The sequence below is a fragment of the Sciurus carolinensis genome, chromosome 10, assembly GCF_902686445.1.
Source record: "Sciurus carolinensis chromosome 10, mSciCar1.2, whole genome shotgun sequence".
In the NCBI taxonomy this organism is placed as follows: Eukaryota; Metazoa; Chordata; class Mammalia; order Rodentia; family Sciuridae; genus Sciurus; species Sciurus carolinensis.
In genome coordinates, this window is record NC_062222.1 from 108243633 (window position 1) to 108260238 (window position 16606).

At 42.2% G+C, this 16606-nt stretch overlaps 1 protein-coding gene across 4 annotated transcripts in view; it reads right to left on the minus strand.

The window, feature by feature from the left end:
* Nucleotides 1–245: 245 nt before the first annotated feature.
* The window catches only part of Rhoh (ras homolog family member H), a 40931-nt gene continuing 24570 nt past the window's right edge, over nucleotides 246–16606 (minus strand). For 3 of the 4 annotated variants that reach the window (XM_047566690.1, XM_047566691.1, XM_047566693.1), the window contains 2 exons: nucleotides 3959–4084; nucleotides 246–3664 (listed from right to left, as the gene is read on the minus strand). In XM_047566690.1, coding sequence (XP_047422646.1) covers nucleotides 2874–3449 — 576 coding nt within the window. In that variant the 5' untranslated portion in view covers nucleotides 3450–3664; nucleotides 3959–4084 and the 3' untranslated portion in view covers nucleotides 246–2873. The remainder of the gene's footprint in view (nucleotides 3665–3958; nucleotides 4085–16606) is intronic. The other variant, XM_047566692.1, reaches the window with a different exon arrangement.

Consider the following 16606-nt stretch of genomic DNA (forward strand, 5'->3'; position numbering starts at 1 on the left):
GTACAAGAGGAGCTTCATTATAATGTGAGCCATCTACACCCATGTAGTGTGATAATGATATTCAAATTTTAAACACGGCACCCAGCTCATCCAAAGCAATCCAGAAACTTGAACCATTAGGATGTTTCCAGTTTTCTTGTCACTTCGCCTAATTCCCTTGCACTAGATTCTACTGCCCCCTTTTAACTAGTCAGTTATAAAGTAAGATAGAATAGCATTGCCGTGAATGGAATGTTTGTGTTCCCCCAAAATTCCTTTGTTGAAGCCCAATCGCCAATGTGATGACATTAGGAGGCGGGACTTTAGTGCTCTTATAAGAGAGAGGAGAGGTGATCTATCCTCTCCATGTGGGAACACAGCAAGAAGACCACCATCTGCAAACCAGGAGCATGGGCCTCACCAGAACCCGGCCGTACTGGCACCTGATCTCAGACTCCCTAGCCTCCAAACTATAAGGCAAAAACTTCTGTAGTTTAAACCACACCATATATGGTATTTCATTATAGCAGCCCGAATGAATGAGACAAGGATGAGTTTCTTGACCACTCAAATCAACTCTTTAATGTAAACAAGAGCATATTCAATTTTCCCATTTGCAATGGTAAAGAATAGACATAATAATAATCTACAAAAAGGGACCACGAGTATTGAAGTGTAAGAAACATATGCCTTCATCCAGGTCAGCAAAAATAAATACACACTCATGTAGAACATGCGTTAACATGGATTCACCCAAATGACCTATTTTCACTTCTCACCCCTTAGAGGATGGTGAGGGTCTGTGTCCTTCTCATTACCCCTCTATGGTACAGAAGCCCAATTTTTGTCTTTCTCCAGTTCAATTCAATACAACTGAATTTAGCTACTGTTCCTTCCCTATGTGAGCCCCTGGGGACACTGAGATGAAAGGAGGCGGCCCTGCCTTCAAGAACATATAACTCAGCAGGGATGACAGACACCGACTGGCTTAATTTCTACCAGCTTCCCACTGAGGAGGGTCATGCATAGAGTCCTCGTCTCAGATGTGAGGGTTCCCAGAGCCTGTGAGCTTGGCTCCAGTCAGTAGGCACAGGTCTCATCTGTGTGTCCTCGACTAGGTAATAGCAAAGCCATTTGTGACCCCCTGGCCTGCCCTTCCTCCTCTGCTTCCACCATGGAACCACACAGGTGACGCAGAGGCAAGAACAGGCCACAGGACTGGAGGGATGAAGGTAGACCCTTAATCCCAAAGAACTGAGGCAACCCTCCCACCACAGACTAAGATCCAGGTCCCAGGCCTTTTACTGGACGTGGGTGAGAGGAGATAGAGGAGGCAAAAGCAGTGTGAGGTGAGAGCAGGTTTGATTTTTGACACTGATTACAGCTATAAAGAACTGGCCAAATAAGGAATCTGAAAAATGGGTTTGGCAATACCAGCATAATTCTGATCATTGTTACTCATGCTAGCTGCCTTACCTGTTACACCAGAACATGAGGTACTGCACGTAAATAAGTACTACCATAAATGTGGTTCAGGTGACTCTCAGTTGTATTTGATGGGGGCAGAAAAGGGTATATCTGGGTATAGTAAGTTATATATCTTCACAATTTCTTTAAGTTACATAGACTCTGTTCTCAATTTTAACAGATGAGCAACATCAGTGCTTTTAAGCTATTAGATAAAATGGGGCTTTAGGAGAGTGTGTGTGTTTGTCCCTATTTATTTAGTATTATCCCTGGTAACTTTTGTTACCTGAGCAAAGTCTACACAACTCTGCTTGGGGTTTATTTGGCTTTGATTTTTCATCAAGAACTTATATTCAAGGAACAGTAAAAGTTATAAATTCTACCTTTTTCCCCTTGCACACACACATATATAGGTGCTTTCTCAATTATTCAGAATTAGATGCTAAAATTTATAAAATATGTTGTCATGCCAGCCAGAGTTGGAGAACACGTTTGTCAAATGAGCCACCAAGCAGAACTTTACGCCTGCCCTCTTCCATAAGACCTGCAACCATTCAGAGGCACTGCGTCAGAAGTGACAGGCAATGAGCCGAGGTCCCTGAAGGGAGCATGAGTGCTCGCTCCTGTTCCACGTCCTACTGCCACTGAGCAGTGTGGTTCCCTGCCAGAAGCATTTCCCTGCCGTGGGACCTGGTGAACAATTGAGGAAAACTTAGTGCATAACTGGGGTTCTTTAAAAAGAAGTTCACAAGTAAGAAATGCTTTTTTATAATTACAGAGAAATGTGGTGGTAACTGTTGAAAATCCTTAGTCAGTATGGAAATATGTTTATGGAACTGTATCTTATATACAACTCTAAATAAAATGTAAGTGGAAAATGAATTGCAAGGATCAGTTTATGGTCATTTCAAAATTCAATTACCTAGAAAATTCCAGCAGGCAAGAGATTTTGACAGAACTACCGGTTTTGGCAAAAATAATAACCCTATAAACATATGGCAAAGCCCCACGAGGTTATTTCACTCATATAGCAGTTTGTGAGTACGTAGGAAAAGACTTTCCAAGTGTGAAAACCAATTATGTACAAGAGCTGTAGACTTTGCTATTATTTAAATAAAGTGTGTCTTTAAATATGGAATACTTGGAAAACTCACTTCATTGTCCAAAATTATGGAGGTCATTTTAATTTTTTAATTGAAAACGAGCTATCCATTACAGCCCAAGGGGTTCCTCTGAGTATATTTTGCGGGGAGTTCATTTATATTTAGTGAAAACATCCACTGGCCCAGTCTCAACAGCTGTGTCCAACAGGAAGGGCTGCTTGGGATGTGCCTAGAAAGAGCACCAACCTTCCCATCTTGCCTGCTTCCCTCCTCCCATTGTTCTTTGGCATGTGTTCCTGAGTGTCGGGTGAAGTGTCCTGGGGTTTAGAAGATCTTGCACTCGTTGATGGAGAAGAACTTCCTTCGGTTTCGTCTCCTGGCCTGGTTGACGGCAGTCCGGACAGCACACTCAAACACCTGCTGCACGCCCCGGTTGCTAAGGGCCGAGCACTCCAGGTAGCCCTTGGCTCGCACATCCTGGGCCAGTTTCTTCCCATCTATGGCATTGATGCAGGAGGCCCTGTGAGGCCCCACCTCCCGCTGGTCAGTCTGGGTGGCCACCACCAGCACCGGGGTACAGGGAAGGTTGCTCCTGATTTCACCAATCCACTTGTTCTTCAAGTTCAGGAATGAGTTATGGTTGGCCACGGAGTAGCACATCAGCACCACATCAGCCTGCTGGTAGGACAGGGGGCGGATGCTTCTGAAGGCGTCATTGCCGGCTGTGTCCCAGAGGCCCAGGCTGATCTGGATGCCATCCATGAAGACATCCACACCTGTGTTCTCATACACCGTGGGCTTGTAGGCCTCGGGGAAGGTCTCAGAGGTGAAGCGCACCAACAGTGAGGTTTTCCCCACAGCACTGTCGCCCACCAACACACACTTGATGGAACTCAGCATCTTCCCAGACAGGAGTCCTGCACCCAGGTCCAGAATCCCCAGGAAAAGAGCCCTCAGTGGGCTACTGCGGCAAACACCATTCGGCAAGGGGACCAAAGACCAGGCGGGCTTGTGTTCTCAGGACGTCTGGCAGCAATCTGCAGGTGTTATTTCTCCCTGTCCATCCAAGAGAGAGGCAGCAGTGACCTGGAAAACTTCCAAAGCCTCGTCTCCAACTAGAACAGAAAGAGAAGCAGGAAATTGAGTCTTTTTTCATGTTTTGGTGACTGGGAGCTTTCTGATTGACCAGTCCTTGAATGGGGGGCTCATCTCAGGGCAACTGCCCAGTCCCACTGTCCAACCCCACCACCCCTCAGCTAAGTCAGATAAGACCTGTTCTCCCTCCACACTGGCACCCACAATGCCTCCTGAGCAAGAAGTTGAAGCCGATTTTATGCTTAACATCAGCCTAGTGATGGAAGCACAAGCAACTGCTCTGAGCACCACATGTAAAAGACCTCAGTGACAACCTGGTGCGTGAATGCGGTGCTCCCAAGCAGCTCTCTACCGGTGGCTGCTCTGCGCAGTCGCCACGGCAGCTGCGTGCATCCTCTCCCTGGGCTTCGGTTTCTGGAGGCTTCCAGACACTTTGGGAACTGCAAGAAAGAGAACTTCAATGAACAACGGACACTAAGTACATTTTCCTTCATTGATTAATCATCCAGCCCTTGGTTACTTGGAAATTCGCATTGAGGCAAGAGAAAAAATATCACTAGAAGATGAGTTTGGTGGCGCAGGCCTGTCATCTCAGCCGCTCAGGAGACTGAGGTAGGAGAATCACAAGTTCAAAGTCAGCCTCAGCAAAGTGAGGCCCTAAGCAACTTAGCAAAACCAAGGTCCCAAAATAAAAGGGGGCTTTGGGGATGTGGTTCAGTGGATAAGCGCTCCTGGGTTCAATTCCCAATACTCACCCTCCCCCCAAAAAAATCACTAGAAATATAACAATTAGCTGTGGTTTTTCCCTTAAGACTTAACCCAAAAATGGCTACAGATGGAATGAACTGTCCCTGGAGTTTTCTGCATCAGAAATCAGGCTCCATTATCTCCACAAGGGCATGACTTTTTCAGCATGTCACCTGAACTATGAGCCTTAGTTTACACACCTGTAAGACTGTGATAATTTAGGAATCATCTCTCAGAGATGTTGTGAAAATCAAATTATTCCTTTCTTCAATATTTTGGTGTTTTCAGACGGACTTTTTTCCCCCTCCAATCTCTTTGGATGGTCATCAGGAACTCTACTACGTCCCTGGTTAAACGAAACTACTGTACTTAGTGCCTGTCAAACAGGGCTGCAAAAATATAGGACAGAATCTGAATTTTATAAAGTGCCAAATAAACTCTCATTTGCTTGCAAATGAGAGAGCTCCTAGCAATGAGTTCAGTCTTGGAGATAGTGTCCCATCTGCCAGGCACATTATCACAAGGTCAGCTCAGCTTTAGATAAAGAAAAGGTCTCCCAGATCAAAATTCAGAGATAAGTTTGTTGATGCAATATGGCTTTATAACCGTCCCCTCATGCTCTTCACGACTGACATGTCGCATGTAAAGTAGACCTGTGTAAAAGACATAATTTTCAAAAATACTCCTTGAAACCCTGATGTTTCCTTCCAAGATACTTTTATCCTTGTCAATTCAGTTTCTATGTGTTTAATTATACATAATAGAATTTTCAAATGAGTTAGTCAAATAAATAATACCCCTGATTTTTCCTGAATTCATTTTTTTTTCTAAACTATTCATTTGAATTGTCAACTTTTGAGTATCCATAGCAGAAGAGCTAGGATGCCAAATGTTCAGCTGGGCACTTTGTGAAGACTCTCATGGATTGCTCTCATGCATGATGGTCCTGAACACCCATTTGCCACCAGACCTTTGAGGAATAGGCTCCAAGGTCTCAGATCTTAACTTCTTAGGCCTAGGAACAACTTGAAATATACACATTTGTGACTTAGTCTGGAGTCAGACCTCTTAAAACACTTTTAGGGGTTGAGGATGTGGCTCAGTGGTAGAGTGCTTGCCTAGCACGTGTGAGACCCTGGGTTCTGTGCCCAGTACTAAAAAAAAAAAAGGGGAGGGGGACATTTTTAAATTTTACTTTGATCCCAATGTAGCAGACTGGAATTTTTTTTTATTTTAAATGTGCATGTGTCAGACTTCTGGTTATTTAAATAAAATTTCCTAATAGATTGATTAAGCTAAAGCCAGACTTCTTGAGTGAATACCTGTGAAAGGATGTTAATGAGGCATAATGTTAAGAACAGGGGCTTAAAAGTCAGGTAGCCTTGGAATTGAACCTGAGTTGCCCAACCAACTATCTGTGTGGCGACCTCAGAAGAGTTTCTTAACCTGTTTCCTCCCCTGTAAAAGCAAAGTGTAGTCATAGCTACATCACAGGATCTTTGAGCGTATTCAGCACATCTAAATGTATAAAAAAATTCAGTGCAGCCCACCATATAAACACGCTATGTGTACATAGTAAGTACATAGTAAATACATAACAAACAATGTGTCATTATTAGTAACATTGTTAAATAATGATTACTAAATATAAAGATAAACAATTATTAAATAAAATGTGGAATTTGAAGCAATACTAGAAATGTTTCTCCAGCAAAGGGTGTTCTGTGTATCTTCTTCCCAGACCTGACTACAAAAGAGAGAGAAAAACTTCTTCTTAGAGCATAAAAATAAAATACTATGTGAGCAAAGAAATTCCTTCTGAACTTTGCCACTCAGAGAGCTCCAAAGCACCAAACTGGAAAAAGGGCTCTGTTCAGTCAAGAGGCCTTCACACATTAGCCAGGTGACATTGAGTGACGTATTAGTCAGTTTTGAGGGCCTTAGTTTCCCAAACTGTTAAGTACTTTAGATGACATTAACTTTCTCGGAGGTTCTACTAAGACTGAAGCCAAAGGAGACTGTCAGAGCGACATGAGAACTCAAGCCACTGTGTTCTCTGCAGCAGGAAGATGGATGATAGACCCAGATGACGAGCATAGCCTTCAGCAGAGGGCCACATACAGAGCTGGGGGTGGCGGGAGGACATTGCAGCTCACTCTGCAACACCCTACATAGGCTTGATGTCTGCTCCTCAGAGTGTCATGAGTACCCACAGGTGAGCCACTGTGGACAACACCATCGGCACACAAGGTCGGTGGGATGGAGCTCAGTGAACTCTCTCCTCAAGGGAGAAATTCTCCCTTAAATGGTTTCTGGTGGGAAATAAAAGCGGGCTTTCAGGGGTGTTGCACAAGCAGTTGCCCACAGGGCCCTGCCGTAGATCTCTCCACGTGGCAGTTACATGGGTGTCGGACAGCATTAGAGTAGTACACAGTGACCCTTTAGGCTGTTCTCCATCAGACGGGAATTAATGAACCGTCAATCCAAGCTCCTCTGAGCCTCGAGGACTGGATTCCTCTTGCTCTTTCTCCTCTTTCCACCGTTTTCACAAAAAGGGCACCTTTTGGATCCAGACCCAGACACAGTAGGGAAGGGAGGCCCTCTGTCCACTCTGGCAAAGGGACAAAGACAAGCCAAAGGGAGGGCTTAGGGAATGGGGTGCCCTAGTCCCCTCCCTCTGGCGACTAGGACTGTCCAGCAGGAAATGCTGGTTCCACTTTAGCCTCAGTTCTCATCCCAAGCTGACAGACACCCACCCTTCACCACAGCCACTCGGTGCTGTTCACCAAAAGCCCCTGCACGCCATTCATTCCCAACTTCCACCCCTTCTTGAAAGTCTTCCTTGACCATCCCCCAGTATATCAGATGCCCCAGCTGTGTCCCCGTAATTCCCTGTGTGTACCTTGGCATCAAAATCCTTGCACTCGGGCTAGGGATGCAATTCAGTGACAGATCACTTGCCTAGTATGTGTGAAGGTTCGATCTCCAGGACCGCGTTTCTTTTAAAAATCATCAAAATCATCACACTCTGCTGAAATGGTTGGTTTTCCCCTATTTAACTCACACTTGTAAAACTGGAATAAGATCTGCCCTACCTTCCCCAGAGGGAGCTTGTGAGATCAGGTGGGAATGACAATATAGCTTGTTTTGTGAAAAGAGAATTATACAGCATCATATAATGTAAGTTAAGGTGAATATAACTATTGCTATCATTATTGCAGGTTTTACAGTAACCGGGCTTCAAAGCAGGCAGAGTTTTGGGGAGGGGTTGGTTTTGTATGTTTGTTTCTTTGTTTTTGTTTTAGTACTAAGGATTGAACTCAGGCCTAATGCATGCTAGGTAAGAGGTCTACCACTGAGCCACATCCCCAGCCCCCTCGGGTGTCCTTTTCAAAACACATGAATCCACAGCAGCATCAACCAGGGAGGGATGGGCTGCCAATTACAGAGAATACATCTAAATGGCATCTTCTTCAAAGAGCTTTGAACAAAGGACTCACGCTGACGGACAGTGGTCAATTCATTCATTAAGGAAATTGATTCTGCAAGGAATCTAACCATCTTAGGTGACCAGGCAGTCGGCATGCTGTCCAGCAACTCATCTCCAGTCTGTACCCCACATCAGTGACCCACCACAGCAAAGCAGGGCCACCAAAGCTACATTAGGCCTTGTGTGGAATGGGTGAACCCACAGGGAACCCCCAATCAGCAAGGGGCCTGGGTGCTGGGTTTTCATTTCTTTCCATGGGAGAAAGAGGAGCAATTCAAATAATCCTAAGCAATTTAACAGAAAAAGAAAAAATCTCTTAAACTCATGCCTGCTGGTAAGCCAGAAAAACATTGAGTGTGCCAAGGGGCTGCTGCCTATTGCAAGGTTATCCCTAACTCAACAAGAAGAAAGGGAAGACAGGTGGCATAAAGGAGCCTTGCTCATCTACAAATGTTCACACGAAACACTGAGCTAGAAAAGTGTTCTTTTCTATGTTCTTTATAATAATAAAACATTATCTAAGAAATTCTAGCTACTTGGGAGGCTGAGGCAGGAGGATCACAAGTTCCAGGCCAGCCTCAGCAACTTAGTGAAACCTCTACTACTTAGCAAGAGCCTGTCTCAAAATAAAAAATAAAAAGGACTGGGGATGTGGCTTGGTGGTCACTGTTCCTGGGTTCAACCCACAAAATTTTTCTTTAATCTTTATCTGATAAAGATGTTGATGTATTTACAAGGAAATAAATATGATGGCTAGGATTTTATTGATATTATTACAGAAAACAGAAGAAAGGGCAAAAGGTGGGATACAATTGGGAAGGTGTTGAGAACTGTTGAATTTGAGAGACGGACCCAGGAGGATGTTAGTCTAGTTCTCTATTTTTGTGTATGTTCAACACTTTTCATGTGAAAGATTTTGTTTCCTATAACATTGTCCAAGTTAGAGTTTTATTCTCACTCTTTAGTTGCAGAGAAAATGCAGAAAAGTGTTAGCACAGGGAAAAGTATATTTTATTCCACAGTGACTTTTTCAAGTATTTGAAGGAATGTCCTTAGGGCATTGAATGACAAGTGACCAAAGAACTGCCAGTGCAACCTCTTAAAGCCTGCCTCCTGGGGGAGGAATATGGAGGACAAGACACAGCCCTGCTACAGGATCATAAAGGAAAATCTTGTGTTTCAAGTACACCCTATTTGCATTTCAGTAAGAAATCACACTTATTCCCAGAGAGGAAGGACCACCCCCAGAACATATTCTAACCAAAGATGCCTGGAAGTTACTTTGCAATTACCCAAACTCCTAACTTCCTGACTGTTCACTAACTCCCCTTGGCCTTTCTGCCCTAATTCTGCAGAATTGGCTGTTAAAAGAGCAAAAAGTCATAGTGAAAAATAACTTTTTTAAAAGAGGAGAGACACTCAAGAGTAAAAACATATTAATCACTCAAAACCAGATGATACATTAAAGTAACCCAGAGAGTAAAGGAGACCTTCTGCTGCCCTGGGGTCTTATTTGTCTGAGAAGGTGAGGAGGCCATGGGGAGTTTCTGCTTTAAGATTTATGTTTTCCCCTTGGGTTTAAGGTAGCTTAAGATTAGTCCTTGTCTAATCTTTACTTATTGTAGAAATAAGAAATCTGACTGATATCTGGATAGATCTCCACCAAGACCCAGCTCTAAAGCACCACTTATGACTGAGAAAACCATCAGGTTCCAGGGGCTCCCCACCCCTCATCCCCAGTGGGGGTGAACATTGATGAACATTAAAATTCCATCTGTTTTTGTTGTTGTTTGTGGTACTGGGGATTGAACCCAGGGGTACTTTACCACTGAACCACATCCCAAGCCCTTTTTAGTTTTCATTTTGAGATGGAGTCTCACTAAGTTGCTCAGGGCCTCACTAAATTGCTGAAGCTGGCTTCGAACTTACCATCCCTCTGCCTCATCCTCCCGAACTGCTGGGATTACAGGAATGTGTGAAAAGCTCAATCTGTTTTTTTAACAGCAAGTATTTTTTTTTCTTTTGTAAATTATCTATTTTATCTACTTTAATTTTTTAAAATATTTTTTAGATGTCAATAGACCTTTATTTTTATTTATTTATTTTGGGTGCTGGGGATCGAACCCAGGGCCTTGTGCTTACAAGGCAAGCACTCTACCGACTAAGCTATCTCCCCAGCCCCTAGACCTTTATTTTATTCAATTATTTATATGTGGTACTGAGACTCGAACCCAGTGCCTCACACGTGCCAGGTGAGCACTCTACCACTGAGCCACAACCCCAGCCCAGTTTTACCTACTTTATTAGCAAGGTAGTCATCATTTCCTAATGACTCTTAAAATCTTTTTAGAAGTTAAAGATATGAATGCCTTTTGGTGTTAAATGCCCAGCAATTTTTTTTTAACATTTATATTGTGCCCATGTATTATGGGAATTCCCCTAATTCCGGGCACTGCCCCGTCACTGAGCAACCCCCGAACAGTCTGCACAGTAGCATGTCTGCTGCTGTGGAAAGAAACGGCAAGGTGAAATGCCCCAAAGGTCATCTCATTCAACCCACTCATCTCCCCCAGGAGGAAACAGAGGACTAGAGGAAAGTGGTTTAGCTGCTGGGGACCAAGGCAGGGCCCAGAAATGCAACCAGCTGAGTCAGCACGCTTTTCACCTACACAGTGCTTTTTCAAATACATTTTCTATCACACACTTAACTTCTTCACTATGATAAGCACAGGGCAGTTATAGCTAGCTACCTAAATATTCCAAAGTATTCATACCGTAGCAACTGATTTTGCCTTTTTCCCAGAGAAAGATGTTATTGCGTGGGCTGGTGGCTTTTTACTCAAAAAGTAGCTCCCAGTTTTAATGTAAAAATGCTCTTCAGACAGCTGTTCCCTTTCTCATTGACTTCTTCCAGATGGATCATCTCTCTTTAGGGGTGATCATGAAGCTGTCCAACATTCTCTTAGAATTAGGATAAGCTCCTAACTTACAAATTGTCTAAATGACTTTTTAAAAAAAATCAAGTTGATTTTATTCTGGATATTTAGTGTGGAGCATTGACAGTGAGTCAGTTTTAGCTTCAATATGTAAGAGTGGAGATTTGCAAAGAGTTCAGGTGTGGAGTCAGAGTTGGTTCGAATCTCATCTCCCTCCCTGATTAACAATGAAACCTTAAGCAAGTGGTATTACTGAAACTGCAAATTGTGGATAATATGCATAGTCCATAGGCAATTGGAAAGCCTGTCTCCTACACCTCGTGGAGTGCCTAACCCTTGGTGGATAAGGAAAATAATAAACATATTTGCCAGACTTTGTTTTAAGTGCTTTATGAAAACTGCCTTATTTATTATGACCACGATACTATATGATCAGTACCATTTTTGTCTTATTCTACAACTGGGGAAAATAAGGCACGGAAAGATAAAGTAACTTAGCCAAGATGACCAGCTAGTGAGGAGGGCACCATTGGAACTCTGGAGTCCCCCTGGGAGCCCATGGCCAGCCTCTACCACCTGACTCCTTGCTCCCATCCTCTCTGCAGGGAAACCTGCCTGCCCTCCCAACCCGGATGAAACCAGGCAATCCTAAAACTCAGGCAGCAGTGAGAAGGCAGATCTGAAAAGATATTTTCCATCTGGTTGGCAATTTCCTTCTTACAGCAAGGCCTGATTTCTAAGAGTTTGGAAGATTTCTTCCTTCAATACTTTCACATGCTCTTGCTCAATGTGCAAAAGATCACCATCTTTGTAAAGGCAGAATCCAAGGCGTATATTTGACACTTGGAGTTGATCATTTTTAAAATTCCCTTCTTATACGAGCAAATTATTTTCAGTGCAATCATTATTTCTTTGACTCCATCTTTAGTTTTTAAAACAAACAAGTTACAATATCCAAGAATACATTTCAATTTTTAAAGTGTTATTTATACTCCACAAAATATTTCACAGATGAGCTAAAGTTTGCTTCTATGAATCAAAAACAATTGTGCCTTAGAGTTTTCACTCTCTTGTTCACTGTTTTAAAATTAAATACAGGACTGGGCATGTAGCTCAGTTGGTAGAGTGCTTGCCTCGCATGCACAAGGCCCTGGGTTCAATCCCCAGCACCAAAAAAAAAAAAAAAAAAAAAAATTAAATACAAAACCAGGTATAGTGGTGCACATATATAATCCCAGTGATCCTGGATTCTGGAAGCTGAGGTAGGAGGATCATAAGTTCGAGGTCAGCCTCAGCAGCTTAGCAAGATCCTGATTCGAAATAACATAAAAAGGGCTGAAGATGTAGTTCAGTGATAGAGTGTCCTTGGGTTCAATCCCCAGTACTGCAAAACTGAATGAATGACTGAATTAATTAATTAATTAATTTAAACTGCAAAAGGTCATACAGAATAACAGGATTGAAGTATCTGGAGTTCTGTCTCATTGACTCTGTGGTCATTGGAATATAATTTTTTTTTTCTAATCTAGTATTCAAACTCAGAAATGTGTAGGGTCTCATAGGGATTGGAGGTATAATTTGCCCCCAAAACTCTAATAGAATTTGTACACACCATTAAGAACTTACTCCAATTTTATCACTTCCAGTGCATGATAATAACAAAAAGCAGACCTATATTGATTTTATTATTGTTTTAAAATTCTCTACAAATGATAAGTTCCCTTATTGCTTTGCATCACCCCATCCTTTATGTCCCTGCCTATATCTACCAAAAATCTAATTGCATATACTTTTTTTTTTTCCAGTACTGGGAATTGAGCCCAGGGCCTTGCACTTCCTAGGTAAGCACTATACCTCTGAGCCACATGCCCTGCCCTTTTGTATACCTTTCAATCCACCAATTCCAATTCATTGAACACATTGTCCTGTGGTACTTACACATGTAGTCAAGATGTACAAGAATTTCCATTGCTGTAATATTCCCAACAGAAAAAAAAAAAAAAAGAACTAGAAATAACTGAATGATTCATTAAGAGGCAGCAGTCAAATTAGGTATGCCATATCCATACAATGAAACCTGATATAGCAGAAAAATTATTCGGGCAGTCTCTATATATATTACCCAGGAAGGGTATGATATATTAGTAATTGAAAAAAACAAGCAATTGAATGGTTTAGTAAAGGACCCCACTTACATGAAAACATGAGGGTACAAACCTAATCTGGTGCCGTTGGTGAGATCAATCCTCCCTTGCCAGGAAGGGCATTAGTCCAGGCAGAGGAAAGGTGCCAGTACAGTGAAGGGCATCCCCAGCTCCCTGGGGATTCCCAGCTGCCCTTACACAAGCCACCCCCACCCCAAGAAAACTACCCTAGGAACACAGCAGCTACTCCCTCAGTTGCCTAAGGGAGAAAAGGAACAAAGAGGAATCACCTAAGAACACAAATCTGTACAGATTTTCAGACTTCTTAAGTAGACCTCTGAAATACAGACATAGGCACTCTTTATAGAGATTATATTACAGATACAATATGCAGCTATGAGATGAAATATTTCCCTAGATGCTCAGATTCTGATTAAGTTCTTGATCAGAAAGATCAAGAAACTAGTAGAAAAAAATTCATAAGGTCCCTGAAACTACCCGGATACTCCAGAGTAACGTTCTTTTTTAATGGTTTAATTCATTGCTCATGCATATATAATGTTCCCTTAACATTAAATTACAAATTCATAGAAGTCTGACAAAAAGACAGAATAACTGCCTTTAATTGGCTTTAAACTGGGTCTACTTTTAAAGAGCCTGATGGGGACAGAAGATAATAAAGAAAATGTTAATAGAGTTTAGACTGGGCCTAGAGGTTTGAAAAAAAATGTTTTAATTTGGCTAATAATGTCTCTGACCCTCACTTTTTTTTTTTCCCTCCTCTCTCTACAGAAGAGATTTCTTCTGATTACTTGTGGGGAGAAGGAATATAATAGCTACACAAAGGTTGTACTTCATCATAATAAGATCCCATATAGCTGGAACCTTCGAGAAAAAAAATCTTAAAGTAGAGGAGAAGCAGCATTCTGCATATAAATGACCTCCCTTTCAGCTTCATCCTACAAAAAATTAAAATGTGAGTGGACAGTGCTACAACAGAGGTAAGTACAAAATGCCAAGAGGACACTGAGGACCAGGGCTGAAAGCCGCAGAGCTGGTGGGGGCGGAGCAGGGAGAGCAGAGACCTTTGCACTAGGCCTTGGAGGAGAGAGAGAAAACTGGAGGGTGGGCCACATCCAGGCAGAGGAGGTGGCTGTGGCCCAGCATGACGCGAGAAGCCTCAGTGTACTGGAGGTCGAGGGTTGGCTGAAGCACAGGTGGGGGGTGACATCGGAAAGGGACCCTGGGGTCAATTTGTAAAGGGCCCTTTATGCCACATTAAGTATGAACTAACTTCCATCCAGTCTTTCCTTCTCCTCTGCCCTGTCCCTGCTATGCCAAAAACGTGACATTCCCCCTCCCTGCCTCCATGACCTTAACCTGCCACTCTCACCTCCTGAAGTGTGACCTTCCCTGCTCTTGCCACCTGTCCCAGAGCCCAGTTCAAATACCACCCTCCTGTCCTTCCAGAAACTGCCGGTTAACACTGTTTTTCTACATTATAGAAAAATATTTAATGACACGGAGAAAAGTATATGACAACACGGTTACAAGAAAAAAAGCAAGTTCAAAACCACGTGTGCCACATGGTCCTGTTTTGTTTTGTTTTCTTTTTGTGATCCTGATTTTTTAATAAAAATAAGTAGAGAGAGGAAAAAAAGTAAGGAACTGTATTCCAAGATGTTGACAACTCTCATACTGGTATGATTACAATTTTTTTATGCTTATTGAAATTTCCTTCATAAATGTATTCTACTTCTATTTAAGAAAAAAAAAAAAAGAATGGTAAAAATAAAACCTTGGATTCCTTTGTAAAAGAAAGTGTAAATACATCCTGTAGTTCCTTCCTGAGAAGAAGTAACATTTGCTAGAATCACTGGATGGTCGTTTTCAAGATAGTGTGGCAAAGAAGGCCTGGGTGAGTCTAGGCTCCCGTGCAGTGTAATGGTTCTGAACAAGTCCCAGGCTCTCCAGCCCCCCAAGTCTATGACAGTCATCATTTTTGTCAGGTGAGCAGGTCTCACGAGGTTTGTAAGTTTCCCTCACACTCAGTCTGGAACTCCTCCCAGCAGGGCTCTTTCAGATACCACGTAAATTTTAAAAAGAAAAAAAAAAAAAAGAATCACTGCAACTCAGGAGGCTGAGGCATGAGGATCAAAAGTTCAAGGCCAGCCTCAGCAACTTAGGGAGGCCCTTAGCAGCTTAGTGAGACCCTGTCTCAAAATAAAAAAATAAGAGCTGGGTATGTGGCTCAGTGGTAAAGCAGCCCTGGTTCAATTCCTACTCCGGAAGTAAATAAATAAATAACAGAAAAGAAAACTAAAAAAAAAAAAAAACAAAAACAGAACATAAAACATCTTGGAATCTTGAAATATTCCAGTGATTTGAATTATGCTCAGACCATCCTGCTCAGCATGTTAAAAAATTTCTTGGGGAACTAAGATCCTAGGAGAGGAGTTTCTTGTGTGATGCGGATGCATCCCACTATCGGGATCTGGTCACTGAGCACCAGGTGGTCATGTTTGTTGCCGTCTGAAGGATCATCTATTTCTGCCTCCAAAGCTCAGTCACTTGGCTACCATATTGGTCATTTTTGTCATGCCTTCGTTCTACCTGAACGATTATTCACTTGATATTTTTTTAAAAAATCAACTCTAAATGAACTCACGTGGCATGTCCTAAGCAATCAAATGCATGAAACCATGGATTTGATTATCAATTTCATTTTTCCTAAAAATATTAAAAGAAAAACACATAAATATTTAAAAATTTCTTAAATGCTTGCCCTAAAATGATCTTGCTTTTCACCACTGGTGCGTGCGTGTGCTGGGGAAAGAGAGATGAAATGCCATTTTCAGTGTTTCCAGTTGAGGATGCTGAGACCCAGAACAGTGAACCTCTTTCCAAACACCCAGCTTTGCGTGGGAAGCTCTGATGTTTCTATTCTTTGTTTGGTTGGTTCATTTTCTCTTTTATATTTTGTACACTGACCTCTCCAAAATAATGATTTAGCTAGCCTGCAGGTAAGTAGACAAATAATTCCTGGAGCAGGCCACGCTGGTTCTCATTTGTTTCGTTTGTTTGTTTTTTCGTATTTTTTATTGGTTCATTACAGTTGTTCATACAGGTTCTCATTTGTTGATGGAGGAAAAACACAAGGCGGTAACAGTCACCTTCTGAGCTCTCCTGATGAGAGGAAGAGACCGCAACAATGAATCATGGTTTCCTAAGACAGCGTTCTGCTGTGCGGCCCTGGGTATAGTCATCAATTAGCCAAATAAGGCACTTTCATACCTTATTTCCACTGCACGTTTAATATTTACCATATTTTTAATAAATAAAAACCTTATTGAAGAAATTTGAAATGATCCATCTCTTCAATTATTAAAAATCCCATCAACATGGCTCATGGACATTTTCCTTCTTATTTAGCAAGAAATAACAAAACTGTTTGATTTCAATGTAATGTTGGTGGCAACAAACTAGCCTGTCATCTAGTTAAGAGTAGAATTCTCTAACTAAATTTATCCAAAATCAGGTTTAAAGAACTTCTTATTGGTAAGACTCAAGGTGACCCTCAGACTGGGAAGAGGGGCTATGGTAACCAATTAAGGCAAGGACTTTTCTTGTTTGTTGTTTGTTTGT